This window comes from Psammomys obesus, unplaced genomic scaffold (genome assembly GCF_907164565.1).
Source record: "Psammomys obesus unplaced genomic scaffold, mPsaObe1.curated_primary_1811, whole genome shotgun sequence".
Taxonomy (NCBI): Eukaryota; Metazoa; Chordata; class Mammalia; order Rodentia; family Muridae; genus Psammomys; species Psammomys obesus.
In genome coordinates this window covers 24,217,630-24,245,117 of record NW_026596069.1, presented here as the reverse complement: position 1 = coordinate 24,245,117, position 27,488 = coordinate 24,217,630, and the positions used below count along the sequence as shown (strand labels likewise).

Below are 27,488 nucleotides of genomic sequence, written 5' to 3'. Positions count from 1 at the left end.
CCATTGACTATGTTCTTCTGTGTCTAGTGTTCTGAAATGAGTAGTGCCTCAAAACATACGTGACAGTCACCATGAATCCTCTGCTGCTCTGGAAAGCTTGTTTTGGGGCACAGGGTAGATGGTGGTAGACGAGTACTTGCCTCCCATGTTGCAGAGTCTTGGGTCAGTTCTGAGTACTGCGTCCCCTAACTTAAACCAGGTGAAAGGAGACAGATAAGTCATGATACCCAACCACTGATTTCACTTTAAATAATAGAGCATTTAAAATTTTTTTTGAAAGCCAGACAAGTGTGTTTTTACCATACTTCTGAATACTTTATTAAGGAAATAAACTTTTTTCTTTTTTAATCCAACAAATTTATTTAACACATTATGTTCAGGGTTTTATTCTAAGCGTCAAGGGTACATCACTAAGAAAAAGAATTCTTACTGCCCGGAAGTGTATCTTTTAATGAACAGAGACAGGCAAATGAAAAAATTGAAATCTGATTTGTTGTGTGATGTAATGTATAGAAAAGCCACATTGGTGTCGCTTGATATCTCATTTGCAGTGAGCAGTAACAAATGTATTTCCTTACAGACTTTCTAAATCAGGATCCTCATTTTAAGAAGATCCCTCGCTCATTTGCATGCACACTAACATTTGAGACACATTTCCTTCCAAAGAAAAAGAGAGTAACATGGATCTGGATAAGGTACTCCCGAGTAGGTGTGTCATCAGAGAGGCATGGCTGCTGAGTCAGGGCAGATGTAAAGACACTCCTTGCCAGCTGCCACTGCAAGGCCCCTTGGCAGTGATCACCTTTGTAGAATTCATAGTCGTCCTGCATCAGCTATACCAGAAAATGTACAGAAAACATATATGAGCAGGGAGGCAGGGGCCAGGACAGCCAGGGAAACACAGAGAAACCCTGTCTTAAAAAACCAAGTGTGCTGTCTGTGTGTGTCCTATCATGGGGAGGGAGGGAGAGAGACGGGAGTGGGGTGGAGGAGGGCTTTATTTCATCCAGATTTTCAGTCTGTTGGATTGTGTCGCCTACATTCAAGGACAGCCCTTCTCTCCTTACATTTTTCTGGAAATCTTCTCCTACACACACACACACACACACACAGACACGCACACACGCACGTACAGGTCATTAAAAGCCTCTGTGTCAGTCCCACTTGCAACCCTCCTCCAAAGTATCTAACAGCCTGATTTTCTGTTTACATTTTTTTGTTTGTTTTCCTTTATTACTTTTTCTGTAGTATTGTTCCTACAGCAATTGGTATTTATTTACATTTTGAAAAGCAAAATAGCAGTCATAGACGTAGCTTATTGTAAGGGCGAGGCAGAATGTTTCTTTTAGATGAGGATCTCAGAAAAATAGGAACAGAACAGTCTATAGTAACTTGTTTTTTTTTCAGCATCTCTAAAACTTAAGATTCCTCTGGCTTTCAGCAGGCACAGCCATTCATGAATTCTGGGAACAAGGAGGTCAACACAGGATATCAGGTGGCAGAAGTAGAGCTAGATACTGGGCAAGAATAATGCCAGAGGAGATGCATTGCTGTGTGAACTTCTAACTGTAGTTTTATAAATAGGATAAAGCATAATATACCCCCACCCCTGTCCCGTGTGTGTATGGAAGACAGAAAGAGATAGACACCTTAGCTGGTGCTGGTATTGGTATGAATGGCCGAGGGACAAATGGAAATGTCATCATTACATGGTCCAAACAATCAGTACACTTGATACCCTTGAGATGTGGGTCATGCATAATGGGCAGTGCGTTCTCAGGTCGGCAAAATACACCAGCAGGGGAAATCTTTTTCTTTTGGTTTTTCGAAACAGGGTTTCTCTGTGTAGCCTTGGCTATTCTGGAATTTGCTATGCAGACCAGGCTGGCCTCGAGCTTCACAGAGATCTGCCTGCCTCTGTCTCCCAAATGTTGGGATTAGAGGACTATACTGCCAGCACCCAGCAATTCAGATGTTGATCCTAAGAGCTTTGAATTTGTTTAACACATCTGTCTATAGTCTGGTGAATTACCCATGTACTTGGTGCCTAGCCATCATCTCACAGGCTTCCTTGGATGGATTACTGTTTTTCCTGAGTGCCTCTCTGTCCTTTGTTCTCTGTCCCATTGTATTTTACATACTTTGTCTTTTGGTAGAGAGCAGCTTTAAAAATTTCGTAAGAAAAAAAATTAATATTTTAATCTGAAAAATGATTTTGTTTTTTTTCCCCACAGTTAGATAGGCAGAGGATTAGAAGTAATTTTTGCAAACAACTTTCTAAGACAGTTGCTGTGGGGCACTCTGAAGCCACAGAATTGGAATTTATTGCATTTTACTTTTGTTCTAGCTTGCTTTTTGTTGCTGTGACAAGAACACTGACAAAAGCCAGCTGGGGGGGGGTTGTGTGTGTGACATTGTTACTGAATCCTACTTACGTCCCACCATCTAGGGGAGCAAGGACAGGAGCCACGCCAGGAACTGAAGGAGGAGCCGTGCAGCAATGTTGCTTCCTGTGACTTGCTCAGCTGTTTATGCGTCCCAGGGCCACCTGCTTAGAGGTGGCCCTGCCCATAGTGGACGAGGCCCTCCCACTTTTTGTTTCATAATTAACCAGGAAAAGGCCTTCCAGGCTTGCCCGCAGGTTGTTTGATAGAGGCAACCCCTCTGTTAATGTGCCTTCTTCCCAGCTGACTCTAGCTCGTAGCAAGCTGGCAAACAATAGAGCACTAACCAGTCAGCGCTTTTGGGGGAAATACGGAAAAGGAATAAAAGTCAGCCTTCCTAAAGCTGAGAATTATCACTAGAAGGTTTGGTTTGTTATAGTTTATCACAAGTTATATTTTATGAACAAAGTGAGAACAAAATGAGTAAAATAATTTTGTACTCATGACACAGTCTTCAGAATGACAGTCAATTAAGCTCATGTTTAAGACCAGATGTGACTGTTGTGCTTTGACTTTTTTGTTTATGAGCATGAACACAGAATTAGCATCTTCTATTCTGCACTAGCTACTCTGGTTCCTGTTGACTGATGTAGCCCAGGTTGATGGAGTGCTGTGCATTCTTACAGGAGGCCTAAAGTACCTTCACCCATGCTCATGCTTAAAGGCTATTTTTGTTTTACAAATATGCAGGTTAATTATTTTTATAGGTATGCTAAGTCATTTTCCTTCTTTTAAAAATCTCTATCATAGGGGGCTGAAGAGATGGCTCAGAGGTTCTTCAAAGGTCCTGAGTTCAATTTCCTGCAACTATATGGTGGCTCACAACTGTCTAGTAGATCTGGTGCCCTCTTCTGGTGTTCAGGCATATATGCAGGCAGAATTGTATACATAATAAATAAATAAATCTTAAAAAAAATCTCTATCATATGTTCAAGTAAAAAGAATAGCATACCAGATTCCTGGACATTCATCACTCAATTTCAAAAACTATGAGCCTTTTAAAAGTGCCATTTATTTGTTGAAGAAACCAAGATTTTTGGCTTTGGCTGAACCATCATCTATGTTCTTTTCTGTGGTAATAAGGATTGAACCTAGGACCTCATTCATACTGATAAATAAATAAAATATCAATAAAATGCGTCTTTGGGGGCTGGAGAGATGGCTTAATGGTTATAAACATTGGATGTTCTTGTAGAAGATCTGGATTCAGTTTCCATCACCCACACAGTCACTTCACAACTGCTTGTCCCTAGTTCCAAGGGATCTTGAGTTCGAGGCCATCCTGGTCTACAAAGTGAGGTCCAGGACAACCAGAGCTACACAGAGAAACCCTGCCCTGAACAAACCAACAAACAAAAGTTAGAATGGTGGGAATCATTTGAATTGTATGTCAGCAGTTCCCTGTTCTCAGCTGTAGATGGACTGAGAGTGCCAATAACCAACTAGTGCCTGTGTGTGGGTACATGTTTACATGTGGCGGGTAGTGAGGACAGGGAGAGAACAAGGCAGAGTTTAACCGGGGACAGTGTTCTGTGGTGGGTGCTGTGTCTGTGTGCCCACCGCAGCGTGCTCCTGTAGCTGGGCAGCGTGCTTTCTTGACAGGGCCTCAGTGCCACTGGCACTCTTTGCGGCTTTGCGTTTGTCAGTTTGTAGCTGGCTAATAAACAGGGTTATCATTGTTTGGGTTCTAAGTTATATATTCAGTAATTGGCTAAAAAGAATATGCTGTGTTCTTAAAGGATTTAAAAATTTGCATTATTCATCTTCTGATAATCTATTAATACAATTCCTTTGCTTCCTAATTAAATGTCTACAATGCTATTAGAATATACTTCAAGACTCTCAGGTAACGTCAGGTATGATGATAGAACTTGTAATGCAAAAACAAACTTTGAGGTCACCCTGGGCTGTGTTCTGACAGCTTGTCTCAGTCAGGCTGGGGCTACGACCAGCATTAGAGTGCTTGCCCAGCATACAGAAAAGCACAGGGCTTAGTACCACAGGGAAGCAACAGCGACATAAACACTTGTATGAGTTGGTCCATACATTATGCAGTCCTGTGCCTTGGGAGGCTGAGGCAGGAGAATTTTGAGTTTGAGGCCAGGATCTGCTTCTTGAGGATATTCTATCTTAACAAAGCAAAACAGTTATAATTCTGGAAAAATAGGGCTTTACTGATAATTGAACAATGCTAAATATTTGGCAAATAAGTATTTTTCTTGATTTTGATATATAGGTTGATAGATGAAAAGATTTTTAAAATTTCAGTATACTTAAGGTATCTAACCTTCCTTTTTTTTTAAATTTTTTTTTTTTTTTCCTTTTAACCCTAAACTTTACTAGGTAACGGAAATCCAAGACTGGAGTGCCTCGAGCCCACACAGTGCAGCGTATGTTCTCTGGGATAATGGTGCTAAGAACCTCTACAGAGTCGGCTTTGAGGGCATGGTGAGCAGTAAAGAGGGACCTGTGACCGCGGGGCAGCTCGGGGTGGGAGCTGGCAGCCCACGCTGTGCGCACTCTTCTTTAGGAGATGCATCTGAGCCAAGAATGTGTAGTAGGAAAGGAGATCTTCAAAGTGAGAGTTTTGGCCCTTCAGACCTGACCCAAGCTCTGTTTGTTTAAGGTGCTTAGTAGTGAATGTGCCCTGGCCGTAGGAAGTGGAGGGCACCTTACTGTGTCTTATTCTACACAGATCCCTTTGGACTTAAAAAATGAGGATGACCTGTGACTACTCCTTGGAGTAGACCTGGAGACTAGCAGTAAAATGAGATTGTTTTTGTATTCTAGCTGATAAAAAGTATAAACTATTTTTAAAGGAAGTTTTTTTCTTGTAGTTTTTTGTTGCTGTTGTTCAGAATTGATGATTAAATGTGATTATCTTGTGGCACATGTGATCCCATCACTCCAGAGTTGGAGGCAGGATGAGCTCAAGTTCAAGGCCATATTGGGCATATAATGAGACTCTGTCTTAAAAAATGGAAAAAAAAAAACAACAACAACAAACAAACAAAAAACAAAACCAAACCAGCCAAGATAAAGCAAGAAAGTAATAGACTTGGAAACATTAGAACTAAGTGGAGAATAATGTAAGTTTAGTCAACAGATTGTTTTATATTTTTATATTTCATGAACCATTATTTAAATACTGACTATTTTACTGTTTATTTTGTGACAGGTTCTCACTGTGTAGCTCTGGCTGGCCTGGAGCTTGCTGTGTATATAAGACTAGCCTTGAACTCACAGAGGTCTGCCAGTCTCTGCCTCTTGAACGCAGGCGTTATAGGTGTGGACGCCATATCTGGCCTGACTGTACTTTTTTTAAATTCTGAAATAGAAATTTTTATAATAGCCTTGCAGTTCTGAATCTATTCCTGTTTAAGCTGCTGCTGTTATTACTATTGTTACCATATTTTAGTTGGAGTACTGGAGCACTGTGCATGCTAGGCAAGTGCCCTAGTACTGAACTACACCCAGCCCGGAGGGCTCTTTGTTTCACTCTTTTCTAAGCTGTCTTTGCCTTACACTAGGAAAGCAGAGAAACAGCCAGTTGTCTCTTTAATATATTTTGTTTATGGATGAGAGCAAGGTGAATGTAGGCAAATGCTTTATTTTTTTTATTTTTTGGTTTTTTTTGAGACAGGGTTTCTTTGTCACCTGCTTGTCCTGGAACTTCTTCTGTAGACTAGGCTGGTCTTGAACTCAGATATCCATCTTCTTTTGCCTCCCAAGTGCTGGGATTAAAGGCATGTACTGCTGCTGTTGCCATTGCCACCATCACCACCACCACTACCACCTGGCTAGCAAATGCTTTATTAATGACAAATTTTATCATTTTATTATTTATTAATAATAAATAATAAATAATTGCTTTATTAGTGACAAATGTTGTCATTTGTAGGGTCAGTTAATTTCCTTTTCTACTGTGTATTCATGACTCAGATGCTTCTCCATGCTTTCGAATTGTGAGTTTTTTAGGATTGCAGCTGGCTATTTGTTTCATTTGAAGATGTATACACTGTGTGGGTTCAAGTAGTCAAATGAAGAACAAATACAGGTTGATGACTTTTGTGGTTAATGCCATTATTTAATGAGATGTCTTTTGAGGGTTACCTTTCCTTCTTCACTGTTGCAAGCAGGGTTGTGGCCAGTATGCTTACAGATGTATTTGTTTATTATGGCCATATTTCCTTAGGATAGATTCCTCGAGGTAGTATATTAAAGTAGTGAGAGCCGCTGTCTGGGTCTGGGTTGAGTGGCATTTCATGTTTAGTGGCAAGATGGGCTGTTACCGAGTTGGGTTCTGTGTGTGCCGGTCATCTGTACACAGCAGCTACTCTTAGTGTAGCTGTTTGTTTGTTTGTTTGTTCTTTCAAAATTTCATGAGTGACTCGTAAGATTGCCTTAATGTCCATATTTCTTGCAACATGTAACCATGGGTGTCTTCTCATTCAGGTACTTAAGTAAGAATATGTTTTCTTTTTAAACATTTTTATTTATTTATTATGTATACACTGTTCTGCTTGCACACCAGAAGAGGGCACCAGATCTCAGTATGGATGGTTGTGAGCCACCACGTGTTTGCTGGGAATTGAACTCAGGACCTCTGAAAGAGCTACCAGTGCTTTTAACCTCTGAGCCATTTTTCCAGTCCCAAGAATATGTTTTCTTATAAAAATAAGTGGGAAGAAACTTAATAAATCAGATAAGTAGGGAATTAACTACAAAGGATTAGAGGCTGGGCTTGGTTCCATTTTTTTCTGCTCCTGCAGGCTTCTTGGTTTTTCATAATTTCTCTTCTTACTTGTATTTGCCTTGTATCTTTAGTAAGCTTATTTGAAAGGATCAAATGTAGTGAGATTTTTGGTTTATGTGGGTAAAGGTATTTCAGTGTATTGTGCATACCTGAAATGCTAGGTAACACTTAATATTTCTTGCCATGTGCTTTTGAAAATACTGTAATGTTGAAGGTTCAGTGTTATATTTGAACTTTACAGTTAGCTAGCTGGAGGTAAGCAAGGTCTTTCAGAAAACAGTTTTCTGGTCTAAGATGTTTCTGAGCAGAGTTGGGTGTGGCTGCCCACCAGCACTACGTCTGCTGTGTGTGCTGAGCGGAGCTCACCTGCTCCAGGCACTGCACCATCAGGATTTAATGGGTACTTCTGGTTTTTTTCCTTAGTCTGATCTGAAGTGTGTCCAGGACGCCAAAGGAGGTTCTTTCTACAGAGATCATTGCCCTGTGCTAGGTGAGTTAGTGGATTAAAGAAAATTTCCAAATAATGAGACAAGTTTATAGAATCATTATCATGTCTAAGTTGAACAGGAAAAAAAATTTGATTATAATTAGTTATATAGAGAAATATTTAGTTTCATTTTAGTTTTGAAAAACTATGTTTTATTTAAGCTCAGAATGAGTTATCATGTCTTGTGAATTGATGTACTATTTGTGTCATAATGTGTATTAGTTTTTGTTGTTGTTGTTTTTGGTTTTTTGAGACAGGATTTCTCTGTGTAGCCCTGGCTGTCCTGGACTTGCTTTGTAGACCAGGCTGGCCTTGAACTCACAGAGATCTATCTGCCTCTTCTTCCCTCGTGCTGGGACTAAAGGCACCACCACTAAAGGTACCACCACTGCCCAGCATGTTTAATACACTTTTAACTTACACTACTGGGAATTTTGTATTAGATTATATCAGTGTGCGTATCTCACACTGCTGAGCAAAGAATTGAGCAGTTTAGTACTTATAAGTACCTTGCACTGCTAAACTAATTTCTCAGTAAAAGATCAGCTCTAAGATCAAGGTAATATAGGAAATAGAATTCCAAGTAACATAAATTTGTTTTTAAATGGTAACAAAACCTCAAACTGCTTTTGTTTACAAATTCATTATTGTTGCCATGTTGCTGTGATGAGCCCTCTGTCTTTCGCTATCCTCAGTGCATTTGCTCTTTCTGAATTGCTTGACTTACCTTTTTGTCAAAAAGTGCTATTTTCCTTAAGCATACTTTCATTTCTTTTTAAAGGAGTATGTAGGAAAATACACATGCTTTTGGTGAGCTCTTATTTTCTTACTTTCTTTTTTTGCCTTTATAGGAAAAGTATAGACTCAACATGAATATTTCTGCCCCTCAGAAATCTTTGTCCCAGAATCTTTATTTTTAATTGGGCTTAGATAAAAATGCAGATTTTTTTTTTTTTTTTTTTTTTTTGTTCCTCCAAAGGCATATTCTAGCTTTATTTTTAGAGGGCCTGTGCCACAGTCACTGTAAAAATACAAAAAGCCCCATCGGCTTAATAACAATAAAAAGCCCCCAAAATGGAAAACTGAGGGCAAGGGAAGTGGCCCCTAGGCAAGGGCATAGGGATCCCTGCACAGGGCACCAGGCCTGGCTGCAGGGTCCCCCGGTATTGCTGTTGCCAAGAGGCTGGGGGTTAGCGATTGTCCTGTGAGAGCCACGGCCGTCTGAGTCAGTACTGTTACTTCTTCTGGGGTGTGCTCAGCTTCTGCATGCCCTGGATCTTGTCCAGCAGGCCAGAGATGAAGGCCTCAGTGGCTTTGTAACAGTCAACGAATAGCTCCTTGACTCCAACGGCCCTGATATCCGTACTTTCCATGTCCAAGAGCTCATCCACGTCCATCCCGAGCTCTGGGATCTCTTCCTGGCAGATGTGTGAGTGTTCTCAGATCCACTCCTCCAGGTTAAGGCTCTTCCACAGCTCCTTGCAGTCGTATTTGACCCTTCCCACCCCGGGCTTTCACCTGCGGCCCCACAGGGACCCTGGAAGTAGACTCCGGGGCCCTGTGCTACCACTACCTGGCCCAGAGCAGCCAACGCAGGCCCTCTGCGGGCCTGCTGTCTGCCTTGGCTCAGCCCGGCCTCACGCCCTGGGGCTGCCCAGCCGCTGGCTCTTCCCTAGCAGCAAGATTGGCCTGGCCACATCCCACTCTCTCTCTGTCTACCCGCCTGCCTTTTGTATCCCATGTCTGCACCCCCTACTCAAAAATGCAGCTTTTGTTTGTTAAAAATAATAAGCACCTTTGAGGCAGAAATCCTGGTTTCCCCTTTACACTCTGAATTTGTTTACTGTGGTTACCACAGCTCTGGTACAGTGCTAGTCAGTGAATCACCTAAGCATCCCCCAGAATACTGTATTATGATTTAGGATTGATGGTCTTTCATAGATCTCGCTTCCACTTATTTATTCATTTATTCACTTATTTATTTATTTATTTATTTATTTATTTATTTATTTATTTATTTATTACTTTTTTTGTGGTTCTGAGGACTGAGCCCAGTTCCTCTTACCTGCCTGATAAAAGGTGCACTCTGGCCCACGTTAGTATAGCTTTTGAGTGAATATTTGTTTACCTTTTCTGTATTTGCAAATGCAGTTCTAAATTCTTGTACTTACATAGTTACAATTAGTTCTGGGGTCTTGTAGCACAGCATGGTGACTTTAGTGAACAGGAATGTCTGTTTTGCATCTCAAAATAGCTAAAAGAGAGAATTTGCAATGTTTTATCACAAAGGGTACATACTTGAGGTAATGGATATACTTATTATCCTTATTGTTCATTATTCATTGTATGTATCTATTAAAATATAGTATATCCATGCATATGTACAGTTATTATGTGTCATTTAAAAAACAAACTATTATAAAAAGGTTTTAAGGAAATACCATAAATAATTGTTAGTCAATAAATGGGGTAAACTAAAAGTAAAGAATAGACTCTTATTCAAAAGCATCACAACTGATTAGAGAAGATAAAAAAAAAGAAATGGAAATTTAACATAGACCTTTGTCTTACTTAGGGCTTCTATTGCCGTGATGAAACACCATGATCAAAAACAAATTGAGGGTGGCTGGAGAGATTTCTCAGAGGTTAAGAGCACTGGTTGTTCCTTCAGAGGTCCTGAGTTCAATTCCCAGCAACCACATGGTGGCTCACAACCATCTATAATGAGATCTGGTGCCCTCTTCTGGTATGCAGGTGTACATGCAGACAGGACACTGTATACATAATAAATAAATAAATCTTAAAAAAAAATCAAGTTGGAGAGGAATGTACACTTCCAGATCATAGTTCATCTTTGGAGGAAGTCAGTACAAGAACTCAAACAGGACGGAATCCTGGAGGCAGGGACCGATGCTTAAGCCATTGAAGGGTGTTGTTTACTGGCTTGCTCTTCTACATGACTTGCTTAGTCTGCATTCTTACGGAACCCAGGACTGCCAGTCCAGGATTGTCACCACCCACCATGGGCTGGCCTCCCCACCCACCATTGATCACCAATTGAGAAAATGCCTTACCACTGGGTCTCTGGAGGCATTTACTCAACTAAGGCTCCTTCCTCTCTGATGACTCTAACTTGTGTCAAGTTGACACACAAAACCAGCCAGTACAACCTCTACCTAGTCAAGATAGCCAGGTAGTGATCATATGAGTGCAATTGCATAATGCAGTAACTGTCTTTCTTTCTTTTTTTTTTTTCTTTCCTTTCATTAATTGTGTTTGAAATTACAGGTGAGCAGAACGGCAACAGGAATCCTGGTGGATTGCAGATTGGTGACCTAGTCAATATAGACCTTGACCTAGAAATTGTACAGTCTCTGCAGCATGGTCACGGAGGATGGACTGATGGGATGTTTGAGACTTTAACTACAACTGGAACTGTTTGTGGCATTGATGAAGATCATGACATTGTAGTACAATATCCAAGTGGCAATAGGTTGGTACTGTTTCCTGAGTTTTGATGACAGAGTTAACATACAGAGACAAGATCTGACAGAAGGCTAGTTGTCAGGCAGTAGATGTCATTCAGAGCGTGTGGGGCAGGCAGCGAGGGACAAGAGTGTGTGTGTGTGTTTATATATTTCTGATAAATTTATACATTTAGCTGGGGCATGGTGGCTTACACTTGAACCTCAGCGCTGTGGATGTTGAATCAGGATGATTATATCTTCAAAGCCGGGGTGGTGGTTTGAATCCATTTGGTGGTGCTGTTTGAGGAAGTTTTAGAACCTTTAGGAGGTGGAGCCTTGCTGGCGGAAGCACGTCAGTGGTAGCAGGCTTTGGGAGTTCATAGTCCCCCTACTCAGTTTGCTTTGCTTTCTTCGTGTGGTTGATGATAAGCTTTCTCAGCCTTCTGTTCCAGCTGCCTGCTCTCATGTTTCCTCCACCAGTATAGATTTTTTTCTCTGAAGCTGGAAGCCAGAAATATACTCTTCGTTCTATACGCTGGTTTTAGTCCTGTTACTTTATCACAGGAATAGAACTTGCCTGATCTATAGAGATCTTTTCTCAAAAAACTGAAAAGTAAAAGCAGTTCTGTGTGCTGTTGGCATTAAGTCCAAAATTAGCTATTCTTTCTCCATGGTAGATGGCAGCAGTCTAGTGAATGAAGAACAGTAATACTAAGCTTTTTGGCTCATACCTCTAGGATTCTCTGTTAACCACGGGACCTCCCCTTAGACACATGCATAGCCTTGGTCTTGTTTGCAGTGGAGTGCTGCGCGCATCGAGGACTCTGCCCGTGCAGGACTGTGTGCATTTCCTCTTTGGACCCTTTTCATACTGCTCCCTTTGTGTTGGGAATAGCTCCCCCCACTTTTTGATCCTTTGTTAGTGGATTTCACTCCTTTACATCCTGTAAATACCAAGTTTATATGCAACCTCCTTTTTCCTCTACACTCTATGGTTCGAAGTTTCCTATTATCTCTTAAGATGATTATTGAATCTATATCTTGATTTCAAGTTCCTTGGAGGCCGAGTATGTACCTTTTATTTTATTTTGGACCTAGTTATAGTATCTTAAAGTAAAAACTGTAATTAAAGGCAGTAGCTAAAGTGAGTGTCTTGACTGTGGTTTTTTTAGGGGAAGAGTTTAATTTACAATAAGGAAAACTGCATAAAGCTGTTTGCCAAAGTATGGAATCATCTGTGATAGTATCCAAGTTGGTTCTTTTTTGTTTTCTTCTCTTTTTTTGTTTTGTTTTTAGAGACATGGTTTCTCTTTGTGTCCTTGGCTGTCCTAGACTTAGACAGCCTGGCCTGTCTAAGTAGAGCAGGCTGGCCTCGGAGTCACAGAGATCCACCAGCCTCTGCCTCCCTAAGTGCTGGTACAGTCTTACACCACCGTGCCCTGCTGTATCCAAGTATTTTTGTGTGTGCGTGTGCACATGTGTATGTTTAGTGGTTGTGCTTTTGGGACATGGTCCGGATATGTAGCTTAGGCTCACTTGGAATCACTTGACTCTGTAGCCTTGGCTGTTCACAAAGTAAACAATCCTCCTGTCTTGCACCCCTTGCTTCATGCTGGGATTACAGACAGGCACCACAGCCACCAGCTCCATATGCAGATCTTCTGGGTGCAGACAGTCATTCCAGTAGGTATAGAACACATCAGTTAGGTCAGAAAACACATCAGTTAGGCATGTAAAGGGAGAGAATTAAGTCCACACTGCTGTGTTCACATGCTGTTTTAAGTCTGCTAAGTTTTACAGTGTGGTTCTGGAGGTAAAGGACACTGGTTGACAAGAAAGAAAACAGAATTTTGTATTTCATTTTGTAAAAATGTCTGTGGCTGTGCATGTGTACGCCTGCATTAAAGTCAGAGGAGAGCTTGCAGGGGTTGGTTCTTTCCTTCCATTATAGGGCTCCTGGGCTTTAAACTCTGGTTGACAGGCCTGGTGGCAAATGCCTTTACTTGCTGAGCCATCTTACTGGTTCCTGAATATGATTGTTAACTATTCAGAGATCATTTCCATCCGGGGTTACTTTAGAAAAAAATTTCTTGCATGCTTATAATGTTTTATTTGTTATTCTTGTGCATGTGTGCCTGAATGAATTTATGTGCACCATGTGTGTACAGGAGCTGGTGGAGGCCAGAGGAGGGCTTTGGAGCCCCTGGAATGGACTTACAGGTGGTTGTGAGCCCCCATGTAGATGCTGAGAACCAAACCCAGGTTCTTTGCAAGAGCATTAAGTGTGCTTAACCCAGTGGCTCTCAGCCTTCCTAATGCTGCAACCCTTTAATACAGTTCCTCATGTTGTGGTGACCCCAACCATAAAATTACTTTGTTGCTACTTCATGACTGTAATTTTGCTGCTTTATGAGTTGTAATAAAATTTTTCTGATATGCAGGATATTTGATATGCAACCCCAAAGGGGCACAACCCATAGTTTGAGAAACACTGGCTTAACCACTAAGCCATTTAACCAGCCCCAACTTGTATGATTCTAGGAACAGTGGTGTTTTGTTTTGTTTTGTTTTGTTTTTCCTTAAGTGTAGTGTGATCTCTCAGATTCTCTTATTCGAGGTTAGCGCTTGGATTCTGAAGAGTGTGTACGGCGCAAGTAGTTAGGGATTTGTTTGACAAGGATCTTTCTCTGCTCTGGAGTTCAGCGTGTGGGCCAGTGGAGGGTGCTGTACACGCTGTGGTACATTTGTTTGATGAGGCCTTGAGTGATTTAAGCACTCTGGACGCAGAGGCAGGAGGACAGGAGAATAAATTTTCAGTATGTTTGAGGCTAGCCTGGGTTATTTGAGATTCTGTCTTTAAAAAAAAAAGGACTGATTTGTGTGTGGTTCTGGGAAATGGAGCCCAGGGTTTGGGCAAGCCAGTCAGTCACTATCCCTGAGCTACAGTCCCAGATCAGGTTTATTTTAATACAGGGCTTACAATTACGGAAACATTGGTGCTTGACAAAGTAAAACTAGATAGTCTCTTATCTGTGAGATTGATATAGGGCAGAGGTTTCAACTTTGCTAATGCTGGGATCCTGGGGTCATCAATGCTGTGCTGACCCCAACCATAAAATTATTTTGTTGCTACTTCATAACTGATTTTGGTAATGTTACGAATCATAATGTAAATATCTGTTAGGCAGGGTATCTGATATGTGACTCCCAAATGGGTTGTGACCCACAGGTTGAGAACCCTGATGTACTGGATAGATGTGCCTGATAGGCAGTTTGGCTAGGACAGAATGGTAAATAAATACTTGTGATCAGGAAGCTTTCTTAAGCAGCTCTGAGGACACCAACTCTGTGTGCAGTGATGTACCATACAGGGAGGTTCCTTATGTATCATATGCACTGGTAGACTTTGAAAGTACCATTAAAAGAAATAAAAGTCATTCAGAATGTAACTGCAGAGGACTGTCTAAAGTGGTATAAGGTTTTTCTCTCTGCAGTGTTTAAAGGTGTATTGAATGAATTCACTTGTTCTAAGCCTGGTTCTGCACTTGTAGATGGACCTTCAATCCTGCTGTCCTCACTAAGGCAAACATTGTTCGAAGTGGGGATTCTGCTCAGGGTGCCGAAGGAGGCACATCGCAGTTCCAAGTGGGTGATCTTGTGCAAGTTTGTTATGATCTGGAAAGAATTAAACTTCTCCAAAGAGGACATGGTGAATGGGCTGAAGCAATGCTTCCAGTAAGTATATGTAAAATAGTTGGGAAAAAATATCATACTGTGCTCATAGAATTAATTAACTAACTAATTAAAGTGAATTAGTTTTAGAGACAAGTAGAACTGAAAGTAACAAAAAAGAAAAATCAATCAGAATGTAATTGCAGAGGATTGCTATGTATGTAGCGTGTGTGTGTGCGTGTGTGTCTACACTTACCTTACTAGACTTGTATTCTAGGTGTACTAGGCAGCGAGGTGTACTCATACCTAGTTTATTCCCGTTGGATAAGCCTAGGAAGATCCAGAAGGGGCCAGTATTTCTGATAACACTGTTTATGATGGATGTGGTGTAGCAGTAGGGGACAGAGGATTTCCTCTATTCAGTCCCCAAGTGAGAGGCAGCATGCTCTTCAGTCTCAGTAGCATGAGGGCACCACAGCTCTTTTGCTATTGGGGCCCAATGTGTGAGGGGTGTGGGGCGGTTCAAGGGCTCGTCTTCTGAGGGTAGTTTTGCTCTCGGTGCGTACAACAGAATTTTTTAGTTTTTCATTCATACATTTCATCAACCGTGTAATGGTAATAAACATGTTTATTTTGTCTTTCATTTGTCTGCTCTTTTCTTATACCAGCTTTTCTTCTGTGTTCTGTATTAGCTTGTTTTATTCTGTTCTTGGTCCTGTGTCCCATCCCCTTTCGCCTTGTTGTGCCCTCCTGTTCAGTCCACTTGTCCCCTCTGTTCTGCTTCCAGCTCGCATCCTCTGTGCTTCCTCTCCTCCTCTTGGAATCCCTGCCCTCCCCTCTCTTGTTCAGCCCTCCTTTCTCAGACAGGACAGGACAGTGCTTCATTTCTTTCTCTTCATGTTCCTGCCTTAACTTGCCTTTTCCCATCCTGTCTGATCCCCCATCCTGTCTTTACTCTTGTTCTGTCCTTCTGTTAGTACATCCCTCCTTCTAGCTTTATTTCCTCAATAGATATTTTAGAACATAAAATATACCTGTTAGATTTAAGGATATAATTGTAAACAAAACAAGGAAAATGCAGTCTCTGTACATTACTTTAAAATATGAATGGGTAGCTAAGTCACTGGCATACTCAGCCCACATCAGATTGTTTGGCAGTTGAGTGAATTGATTGGGCATCTGGTAGACCTGAGAGCAGAACCTATTTGCTCTGTTAACTATCAGATTCTCGTTGGCTACTGTGGAGACTAGTGCTGTAAGTAACAGTGAATCTTGGAGTGCTCTTACAGGCTTCAGTTTGACTGACTATGATAGGCTCCTGCTAAAGTCACCTGAGGCCATCCAGAGCTCCCTTCTAGAGTAGTCTGTTAAAAGAAAAAATGCTGAGACTAGAAATGAAATTGAGTGAAATAGAGACAGTATGGGCAAAGGAATGAACAGCTACAGATAAAAGGTGGTACTACGCGTGCAGTTATTACCAAGGACAGGATTAGATCGGAACAACACTACACACAAAGATATTGTACAGAAAATTGAGAAAAGCTAAAGTGAAACAACTCAAAATAAGCTAAAATAAATCAAGGACATTTCCTGAAACAGAAGCTTGAAATAACAGGAACAAAGTGTTATAACTTAAGAAAGAATTCAAAAGAAGAAAAAGGCCATTTAAAAAACGATTGCCTGAGGAGATGGCTCAGTTGGCCTACCAAGCAAGCACGAAGAAATGATTTTCTCTGTTCAGAACACATACAGAAGTCACGCAGCTGTAACTGTAGCGAAGAGAGGCACATAGTGGAGCTTTCGAAGGCTTGCCAGTCTAGCAGGTGGGTAAGCGCTAGGCTTGCGGGTGCAAGAAGGGGGAGGAGGAAGAGAGATGGAGGGAGTCAGAGACAGACCCCCAACCCTGTCTTAGAAGATAAGAATGAGGCTAGGGACAGGTGGCTCAGCTGCTAAGGCCACCTGCCAGCAAGGCTGATGATCTGAGTTCAGTATTCAGGACCCACATGGTAGGAGGAGAAAACTTTGTGCAGTCTGTCCTCTGACCACCACTCATACTAGGTCATGGATGCACACATACACACTTGTGTTATTATGCATACAATAACTAAATAAAAATGTAATTAAAAGTTAAATGGAGAGTGATAGTGGATGACATCTGATCTCCACCTTCAAGAACTTAGGTTCTGCATGCAGATACATAGCATAAATGGGCACATAAGGTTTTCAAAAGTGATGATTAAGTTGAAAGGAACATGCAACAAATAATTACCATAGGTAATATCTTAGGAACAACAGAAGGGTCTGAGGCGTGAAAATTTTAAATATGAAAAGAATAAAATGTATTGCATATAAAATGACACATATGGAATATCTGATAGATGCATATGTAAACCCAGCAACTGCAAAGGGTTGAAACGAACAATGCTTTTTTGGTATAACTAAGATCTTGTCAGCCAGCTGTCCACCACTAAACTAACACTTGTAAATTCAGCTAAATATTCTTGAGATTGAAAACTTCGAAGTGTGGACACATGCCTTCCCTGGGAAACCTGCTCTAACAGACTAACTGAGTCTTCAAGGAAAAATTCCTCAGACCTCCAAGAAAAAAGGTCGAATTATTGGTCATAACTGTGAAGTATGGGAAAATGTCTCAATGTTTCATGCCAGAAGGCATGATAATTAGTATAACTAAGGAAAGAAAATGTATATTTAACCAAACTGACTCGTAAGTATAAAGATTGTAAATAGCTTTGAGTATATAAGAATTTAAGCGGCCTGTTGTGGGTAATCTACTAAAGAATGAGACTCAGACAGTCCAGCTGACTAGCTGCCAGCTGATCATACAACATGCATTTTCTTGTTTCGTTGACTAACTTGAAAGGGGAGCACACACAGTGACTACATGTTCTTACTGCCTAACTTGTAACTGTCAGAAATGGGAACGAGAAAACAGGAGGAGTTTGGTAAATTGTTTGCTTTTTAGCTGTGTTAACTATCATGAAATACTGTTACTTAAATGCACTGAAAGCTTGGTGTGCAGGGGCTGCAAATACATCCTTTGTTGTTGCATTCAGCCTGTTGCTTGTATGAGCTGCCTGAAGGGGCAGTTTCTGCTGGGTTTTTGTTTTGTGTTTTTGTTTTTTTGTGTTTTTCTTCTCAATGTTGTTTTCCATCTAAGCCCTAGATAGGGACCCAGAGTACATTTGAAAAGACCTAAGGGATTAGTGGCCAGGATTTACATTGGCCACTGGTTATCATGTTGGCCATTGGTTATCATGTTTATCTGCACCAAGAATAAGGAATGTGATTAGTGACCTGTATAGAGTCAAGTTCAAGTTCTCTGGCTACTAGAACATCCACACCTCAGAAAAGTAGTATATCCCCAGGTTTAGTGAATGTGAAGATATGTAGCTGAGAAGTGGCTTATTCCAGATGTCCATGAGATCAAATATATTCTCCGTTCTTGTCTTTTGGACAGCTAGTAAGGCCCTGCACTCCTTAGGGCTTCCACTGTGCTGGTGTTCCACACCCCACTAGTCATGTTCACTAATAAACATTACATCTAGCTTGCATTTATTCATTTATTTATTTATCTATTAATCTATCTATTTATTTATTTAGTGTTTTGTTTTGTTTTGTTTTTGAGACAGGGTTTCCCTGTGTAGCCTTTGCTGTCTTGAACTCACTCTGTAGACCAGGCTGGCCTCAAACTTAGAGATCTGCCTGCCTCTGCCTCCCAAGTGCTGGGATTAAAGGTGTGCACTGCCACTGCCACCACCACCACCAGGCTCCAGTCTGTTTTTAAAAAGTGTGTGTGTGAAGATGGAGGGGGAGGGGTGTGTAAAAAGAATATGTGAATGACTAATTTCAAATATTGCTCACACTACAGAATAGACATATTCAAATATATGAGTCTTATTTTAAAGGAGTAAGGAGATGTATGTTCACATTTGTATTTATATAAAGATTAGTTAAATGTAGCCATTAGGACATACAAAGTTTATATGTATATAAAAACAAACAGTGACTGGAGATTTAAACTCAACTGTGCTTAGTAGTTGTCTGTAACCCCAGTCCAGGAGACCTGGTGCCCTCCTTTGGCCTCTGTGCACTTGCCTGCATGCACATACACGCTGGCACGCATGCATTAATTTAAAATAAGGAAATAGGTTTAAAAAAATAAGCAAAAATAAAAACATGAGAAAATAAACCCCGCTTTCTTTGTCCCTGGAGAGACCTGGTCAGTTTTCTCCTAGTGAGAAGGTAGTAGCAGTAACCAATGCAGTGTAGGTTATGACTTCAGATAACTTTCCCTTATTAGAGAGAAAAGTTAGGTGAGGATGGGCCTTGTGCCAGACAGCAAAGGAGCTATCAGCAATTTGTAGAGTTGTGCTAAAGAAAAAAACAGCCAATTTGAAGAGTTCTCACTGCTACATACAGAGGACAGGCAAGCCTGTTCAGCTACACCAATTAACAAAATTCAGATTTTGAGTCAGATAACCCTGTTTCTTCATATTATTTATAATGAAAAAAGCATATAGACTTACTTTGGGTTTTTTTTAAGATTATTTTATGTCTGTGTTTTGCTTAGATTTGTGTATGTCCCCAATACCCAGAGAGGTTGGAAGAAGGCATTAGATCCCCTCGAACTGTAGTTAAAGGTTGTGAGCCACTATGTGGGTGCTGGGAATTGAACCTGGTCCTCTGTAAGAGCAAATGCTCTTAACTGCTGAGCCATCTCTCTAGCCCTCAAGGTTTAGTTTTTACATTTCTATTCTGTCTGTCTGTGGATCTGTACATGTGAGTACATTTGCTTCTGGAGTCCGGAAGAAGGAAGGTATCAGATCTCCTGGAGCTAGAGTTACAGGTGATAGTGAGTCAACCAAAGTGAGTGCTTGGAACCAAAATTAGTTACTCTGCAAGAGCAGTATGTGCTCCTAACTGCTAAGCCAGATCTCTAGCTTATGACCTGTTATTTGACAGTTGGAAATTTGAATACTTTATACTTTATGATCCAGGATTATTAATAGTGTTGAATGGGTGGGCATAAATCTGTTTAATAATGTATGTTTTGTATGTATATGCTAATGTAATCTTGGAGTGGAGAATGGGTGGGAGAATATATGAAGATTGGCCATGAGCTGATAATTATTTTTAGCTATTGGAGAGTACATGAAAGTTCAGTATACTGTTAGCTACTTTTGTGTGAAGCTTCCCATAATAAAATGTCAAAGGGGGGGGGGAAGAAAAAGAGTTGAAAACACTCTTATGTAGTATTTATTAAATATGTATATATATCTACCTATATCTCTACATGAGAAAGAAGGAATGGGCAAAAAGGTAATACTGTCATCCAGAAATGGTGGGACTCCTTTCAAGAAGTTGGAAAAGTCATAAGCCAACAGTGCACAAGGTTAATCTACCTCTGTTAGGAAGTACTCAGCTATTCTAGTCTCACCAATTTTCAGCTGTTGTGATTTTGCAATGCTTAAGAAACTGGCTTTTGTATCTCGAGTGTCAGATGTGCCTAATAAAAGTGCTTGTTTCTGGATTGTACACCTGTACCCAAGAAGATAAAGGTCTTAAACTGTTTATCATCTGGTGAGAGAACTCGTGTAGCTACTGATATCTGTGCACGATGTACCTTCTTTTTCCATTTAATGTACATTTTATTTCTGTACCTTTCTTTTGAAGCAGTTACTTTAAATTTTTATTTTAGAATAATTCATATTTTATATACATGAGTATTTTGCCTGCATGCATGTATGTGCACCACACACTGCCACCTGCAGAGGTCAGATGAGGCTGTTTGCTCCCTTGAAACTGGATGTAGGGCTGGCTGTGAGCCGCCATCTAGGTGCTGGGAAGAGAACCCAGATCCACTTCAAGAGCAGGTGCTTTTAATGGTTAAGCTATCTTTCCAGCCCCATTATTCAGTTAAGTTTATGACTAATAATGTATTTGAGTACGGTTATCTCTAATTTTTACTAGTTTTTAAAATTAGTAACTAAGTAAAATCAACATTTTAGAATACAGAAGGCGGTGATGACATTTAATAATAATTTACTTTTTTTAACAAGACTGTAGGTAAAGTTGGCCTAGAATACAGACTGTGGTGATAGCGTTTAATTTTTTTTTTTTTTTTTTTAAGACTTTAGGTAAAGTTGGACGAGTCCAGCAGATTTATTCGGACAGTGATTTAAAGGTGGAAGTTTGTGGAACGTCGTGGACGTATAACCCTGCAGCAGTCTCCAAGGTGGCATCTGCGGGGTCAGCCATTAGCAATGCATCTGGCGGTAGGTTTTGCCCTCTGTGCTTACCTGGTCTCAGGCCTGGCACGGTATCACAAACCCTTAACCCAGCACTCAGGTAGACCTCTGAGCTCACAGCCAACTTGGTGGATAGACCTAGTTCCAGGCTACCCAGGGCTGCACAAGAAAACCCTGACAACAAAATGCACAGATGGCCTTGTATGCACACTTGCCTTTCTTCAGACAAAGGCTTACTTGGATATTGAATACTTTGTAATCTGTGGGGGTTTTTTTTTTGTTGTTGTTGTTTGTTTGTCTGGGTAGGATTTTTCTGTGTTCTGGCTGGCCTGGAACTCCCGCTATAGACCAGCCTGGCCTAGAACTCACAGAGATGCACCTGTTCCTGCCTCCCAAGTGCTGGGATTAAAGGCTTGTGTCACCACTACCCGGCTACTTTGTCAACTTTTACTAAGGTTTTTTTCCTTTTTTTACTCCTTCCTCCTTCCCTCCCCTTTCTGCTCTTTGTCCTACCACCCTTTTCTCCTCTTCTCTTTTTAGTGTGCTGAGTAACCTTTATTCTGGCTCAGGTTCTCCCTGAAAAAGTTCCATGAATTTGCCTTTTTTTTTTTTTTTTTTTCCAAAACCCTTCTCTTTCCTAACTTACTTTTATTTCCAACTCGTTCTGTATATTTTTACATATCAGTCATATTAACATCAGAACGTGATAAAGTGTGAACTTGCTGAGTGGTTGGCTAAACATGATCCTGTTGTCCTTCCTACCTAGGCCCCAGCTTTGTGTGCAGTCTGGTTTATTCTGCATCATTTTCTGAGTTACTGTGTGTGCATTCTTGCCATCTAGTAAAGGAGGCAGAACCATGATAGTAACTGGACCATACCAAGTCCCTCCTCTTCCCAACAAAACCCACTAGGTTAATAGATACTGTGGTATCTTAGTCACATTGATAAGTGAGGCAAGAGGATCTGGATTGGAGGCTAGCTTGGACAGTTGAGACCCTGTATCCAAAAAGAAAGAAAGATTTAAGAATGATTCTTTTTAAACTGCTTTCTACTTTCTCCCTTTCCTTCTGCTACTTGTTAGTACACTGGTCAGTCAGCCAGTGTTGGTTTATATTTGAGGTGAGATGCATCAAGATAGCTTGGCTACATATGAACTAAAGAGTGAAGAGCAGTTAATATCTACTCTTAAGTAATTGCGCTGGGCGTGCTTTGTAAGCTTTGGTTTTCTCCTACCCCACTTTGTGATTTCTGTGTTTTTGAATAATGTCTCCAAAAATTAAACTCTAGAACTTGGTATCTTTTGTATTAAATAGACTGTTTAGGACAAACAGTCAAGAGGCATGTAATAAGCTGTTATCATATATATGCTCATTTTCAGCTAAACATTGATTTGCTCCTAAAATGTATTTCCAGATATTATAGAGCGTCCATTATTTCTGAATTATAACTGTTGCTCTGTTGTGTTTTCTACAATCTGAAATCTTCTGTGGTGTGTAGTGTAGAGTCAAGACTTGAAAGGCATTTATTTCATTGTGGGTTCACATGCTGCTATGATTGTTTGTGGTGTCCTTAGTATGACTTTAAATCTGAAATTATTTCAGTCTGTAACTCTTTTTCTGTATTTACGACTTGAACTACATGATTCGAAGACACTGAGAGTATTTATGGAGTTAAATTTAATGAATCCTTCTATTAATAATGCTTGTTAGTTGCCTGGGTAGCTGTCTGCACACAGCAGAAATAGCATTAATGTTAGAAATAGTGAAACAGGAAAAGTGTTTAGGAACATGGAGAACATTTGTTCCTCTATTAACAGCTCGTTTTGTGCTTTGCAGAAAGACTCTCACAGCTTCTGAAGAAATTATTTGAAACCCAAGAATCTGGTGACCTCAATGAAGAGCTGGTTAAAGCTGCTGCCAATGGGGACGTGGCTAAAGTGGAAGATTTACTGAAAAGACCAGATGTGGATGTGAGCACTTAGAAAACAACTTTTGGGCATATGCAAAAATAGTTTTTAATGATTTCGTATAGGCTAAAGTCTTCGAGCCATTTAGAATTGGCTCTTGCGGTTGATAGAATTTATAGCACTGGCCATACAGTCTTTTCTCCAGTATGTATCTCAGCTTTCAGTGCCAAAACATCAGCTGGTTATTGATGCTGGAGTTGGTGGTTCTTTGTGCCAGTCTGCTTTTGTATCAGTGTCTGGATGTTTTAATTACTATAGCTTTGAGTGTATCCTGAAGTCAGAGTACAGAGTACTTTGTTCTTCCTGCTCACGGTGTGTGTGTGTGTGTGTGTGTGTGTGTGTGTGTGTGTGTATGTGTGTACCTAAGTGTCTTTATATGTGAGTTTTCATGTAACTTCTAGGTTTTTTTCTTTTTTTTTACTTTAAAAATTGTCTTAGGTTTTTGTTTCTGTCAAGAATTGAGCCTACTTTGGCCATTTTATTATCTTGGTATGCATGAAGTTGATGTTTTTCTGTATTTATGTGTCCTCTTCAGTTTCTTTCCTCAGCAACTTAGAAATGTTTGATCTCTTTGCTCAGATTTTTCCTTTATGACTTTCAATCCCAGGAGTAACTGGGATTGAAAAGTTTCCTACTTCAGATGTCCTGCTGTTCAGGTATGCCAGTGCTGCTATAGCTCATTCTGGCTGTTGTTAATAATTCAAGCAGCTTTTTTGGTGGATTCTTTAGGGCTGTCCTTGTATCCTTGTCTTTCCCTTCCTTTTTCCCTCTGTACGTGAGTTCTTTCCCTTCTCCCTCCTTTGGGTTTTCAGCCAGGATCTTGCATTGTAGCCCTGGATGGTCCCCTACCTCTGCCTCCAAGCTGCTGGAATAACAGGCGTGCACCACCTTGCCTAGCTTTCTAGTTTTCTGTATAGAAATCGTGTTAGTTGCAGACAATGACAGTTTAATTTACTCTTCCCAGGTTAGGTGCCATTTGTTTTTGTTCCTTTGAGTGCTCTGTGACCACCAGTAGCAGGTTGAATAAATGAGTAGTCAAAGTGGCCATCTTTGCCTTGTTCCAAATCTGAAAGCTTTCCCTCATCTAGCTTGTTAGCTGCTATTCACTGTACAGGATCTTTATTCTGTTGAAGTATATTCCAGCATTTAGTTTGTTCAGTTTTCATCATGAAGAGATGTTGGATATTATCAAAAGTACCTTTTCAGCATTTATTGAGATGTTCCTGAAATTTCTCAGTCCTTCATTTGTTGAGGTGGTATAATCATGTTTATTGATTGTGAATCAAATCAAAGTACTCTGGGATTTTTTTTTTTTTTTTTGCCTGAACTACACATGATTGTGATGATTAATCTTTTTAAAAGGGTTTTACATCTGTGTTCATAAAAAAATATTTACCTATATTTTTGTTCTGTGTGTGTCCTTGCCCTTTTTACATGTAAAGGTAATGTTTGCTTGATAGAGTTTGGAATAGTAATTGAAGAAAATTGATGTCAGCTCTTTCTGGAGAGGCACAGCTGGATGAAGTAAGTCTTAGTGAGGTAGCTACGGATTCCCTCTTATGTGTTAACTTCTATCCAGGTTCTCTATTTTGTGAAGATTCAGTATTGATAGGATAATGAATTTGTTCATTGTAGACATGCAGCTGTTGATAATCACCTCAGTGATCCTTTGATTTTTCCATACTGTCAGTTGTACTTTTTGTTTTTCATCTCCAAACTTGAATATTTCCCCCTTTCTTTAGTCAAGCTGAGGATTTGTCAATTTTATTTTGTCAAAGAACAGCTCTTTGTTTACGTGATTTTATTTCCAGTTTTCTGTTTCATTTATTTCTGCTCTGATTCTGTGCTTTGTTTCTGGTATTCAAACCCATAGCCTTGCACCTGCTGGCCTACTCTTCAGCACACGTTCTGATCTTCATTATCTTGTGCTTTCTACAGGTGTTAGATTTGGTTTGTTTTGTGTTTTTGTATTTCCTTGGAGCACAAAGATAGCTTGTGTGGTGGTTGATCTGCCGTATTGACTGAATTGAACTGAGATAAGTCTAGGAGGTTGGTTAAGAGCGTGTGTGTTTGTGCGTGCACGTATAGGGGGAGGACATTTCCAGGAAAACTTAAGGAGAGAAGGGCTGTCCTTGAATGTGGGCAACCCAACCCAGTAGCCTGGGAGTCCAGATGAAACAAAAGGGTCGGCTAGCCCAGTACAGGCGTATCCCCCCCTTGCTCCTTGGGCTTTTGTGATAGGAGTTGTTCTGCCCACCTCACAACCTTCCCTCTGTGATGGCCTGAAACCATAAACCCTCCCAAAAATGTCTATTAAAGGAATCATACTTTGTTAAGATGTTATTATCGAGTATTTGTCACAGCAAGTCTTAATTAACATAGCTGTTTATCTGAACTCTTTTTGAGTGTTCATAGGTGTGAGGATTGGGTTAAAGGGCCTTACACATTCTAGGCAAGGGACAAAGCACTTAACTGTGTACTAGGCCTTTGGGGTCTTTTTTGATCATATTTTTATTTGCTTTTAGAAACTTTATACATTTATGCAATATATTTTGATCACTGCCCTCCTTCAACTCTTCCTACTGCTCTCAATTTTATCTCTCAACTTCAATAAGTTTGAGGTCAAGTAGTTCTTCCCATATGTAGGGGCATGGCATGGATGTGGGCCATTCTCTGGCATAGGCAACTACGAGTAACCATATTCCTAAAGGACAGTGATCCTTTCTCCTTCATCAGCTGTCTATCAACTTTTCTAGGGGTGGGGCCTCAGGGGCACCTTCACTACTCATTCTGGAATCTTTGTTTCTTGTTTTTTTTTCTTGAGACAGTGTTTTACTGGGTGGCCTTGGCTGTCCTGGAACTCCCTCTGTAGACCAGATTGACCTCAAATTCATAGAGATCCACCTGCCTCTGCCTCCTGAGTGCTGGGATTAAAGGCATGCACCATCATTGCCCAGCTCCACGCTGGAATATTGACTGCTTGATGTTGTGGTAACTGTAGCTGGTGTGGGCTGATGTGTGTAGCGGCTGTGTTCTGTCCAGGAGTCAGCATTTCATGGTCTCCTCCCTATTCTCTGGCTGTAACAGTCTTTTCACCCCTTCTTCCTTGATGTTCCTTGAGTCTTGGGTTTGGGGAGGTTGATATAGATGACCCTCCCACAGATGAGGATTTGCAATTATTTATACCCAGCCCTTTGACCAGTTGTGCATCTTTACATTAGCCATCATCCAATGAAACAAAGGTGCGGGTAGGATTAATCTGTGGGTATAAGCATCAATATTTAGCAGCAGTTTGACAGCATGACCTTAGCAAAACAACAGTAGTAGGTCCCCCCCCCCCCCAAGGCCTGTGATCTAGTCACAGCTCATTTGTTTACAGTATCGGGCATGAAATCCTTCCTGTCTAGCAGGCCTCATATTAAGTCAGAACACAGTTGATTACTGTCGTGTCATGTCAGTATTGCACCATACAGGGTAGAGTTGAGGCAATATTGTGCCTACACCACCTTTTAAATTTGCTTTATTTATTTTTTTTCTTGATCCATTATTTTTGTGTAAATTGTTGATTTCCACAAACATCCTATAATACCAAACCTATTTTTTACTGTACTGTGGTCAGAAAAAAAAAAGCCAAAATCATTTATTCTAAAGATTTTGTTGAAATTTGTGTTGCAACTTATCATATACTGTATCTGAGAGTGTTTTGCATGCTGTTAAGAAAGATACGTATTTTGCACTTGTTGGATGAAATGTTGTATAGATTTCTTGTAGTCTGGGGTGTGATTTATCTGTTTTCCTTTGATTTTTGTCTTGACAATTTTTCTGTTGGCTACTGACACTGTGAGTCTTAAGTTATGGTTTCTACTGATACAGTGAAACACTATGACCAAAGCAGTTGGGGAGGAAAAGGTCAGCTTATACTTCATATCACTGTTCATCATTGCAGGAAGTCATGACAGGAACTCACGTGTGACAGGAATCTGGAGGCAGGAGCTGATGCAGAGGCCAAGGAAGGATGCTGCTTATTGGCTTGCTCCTCATGGCTTGCTCAGCCTGCTTTTTTATTTTGAACCAGGACTACCAGCCCAGGGATGGTAACACTCACATTGGGCTGGGCCCTCCCACATCAATTAAAAAAAAAAGCCTTACTGGTTTGCCTCCAGACCTATATTCTTAATTGAGCTTCTCACCTGTCAGATGACTCTAGCTTGTGTCAGGTTGACATAAAACTATCTAGCATATTGTGCTGAAGTATTTTCTTTACCTTTAGATCTATTGAATATTTGAATGAATTTCTAGCCCTTGATTTCTTGACTGTGGTCCTACTATTCACTCCACTCTTCTTCATCTTGTCATGTAGTCCAGACTTGCTTCAAACTCCTTGCCTCTTTTCACTACCTTTGATGTTAAGTCTATTTTATCTGATA

General features: G+C 40.5%; 1 protein-coding gene across 1 annotated transcript in view; it reads left to right on the top strand.

Moving 5' to 3' along the window:
* Mib1 (MIB E3 ubiquitin protein ligase 1) overlaps positions 1 to 27,488 on the top strand; it is a 104,055-nt gene that overhangs the window by 22,552 nt on the left and 54,015 nt on the right. Inside the window, exons 4-9 of the mRNA XM_055625624.1 lie at positions 4,788 to 4,892; positions 7,624 to 7,690; positions 10,976 to 11,180; positions 14,706 to 14,889; positions 20,978 to 21,122; positions 22,931 to 23,064. Of these exons, the coding sequence (XP_055481599.1) occupies positions 4,788 to 4,892; positions 7,624 to 7,690; positions 10,976 to 11,180; positions 14,706 to 14,889; positions 20,978 to 21,122; positions 22,931 to 23,064 (840 nt within the window). The remainder of the gene's footprint in view (positions 1 to 4,787; positions 4,893 to 7,623; positions 7,691 to 10,975; positions 11,181 to 14,705; positions 14,890 to 20,977; positions 21,123 to 22,930; positions 23,065 to 27,488) is intronic.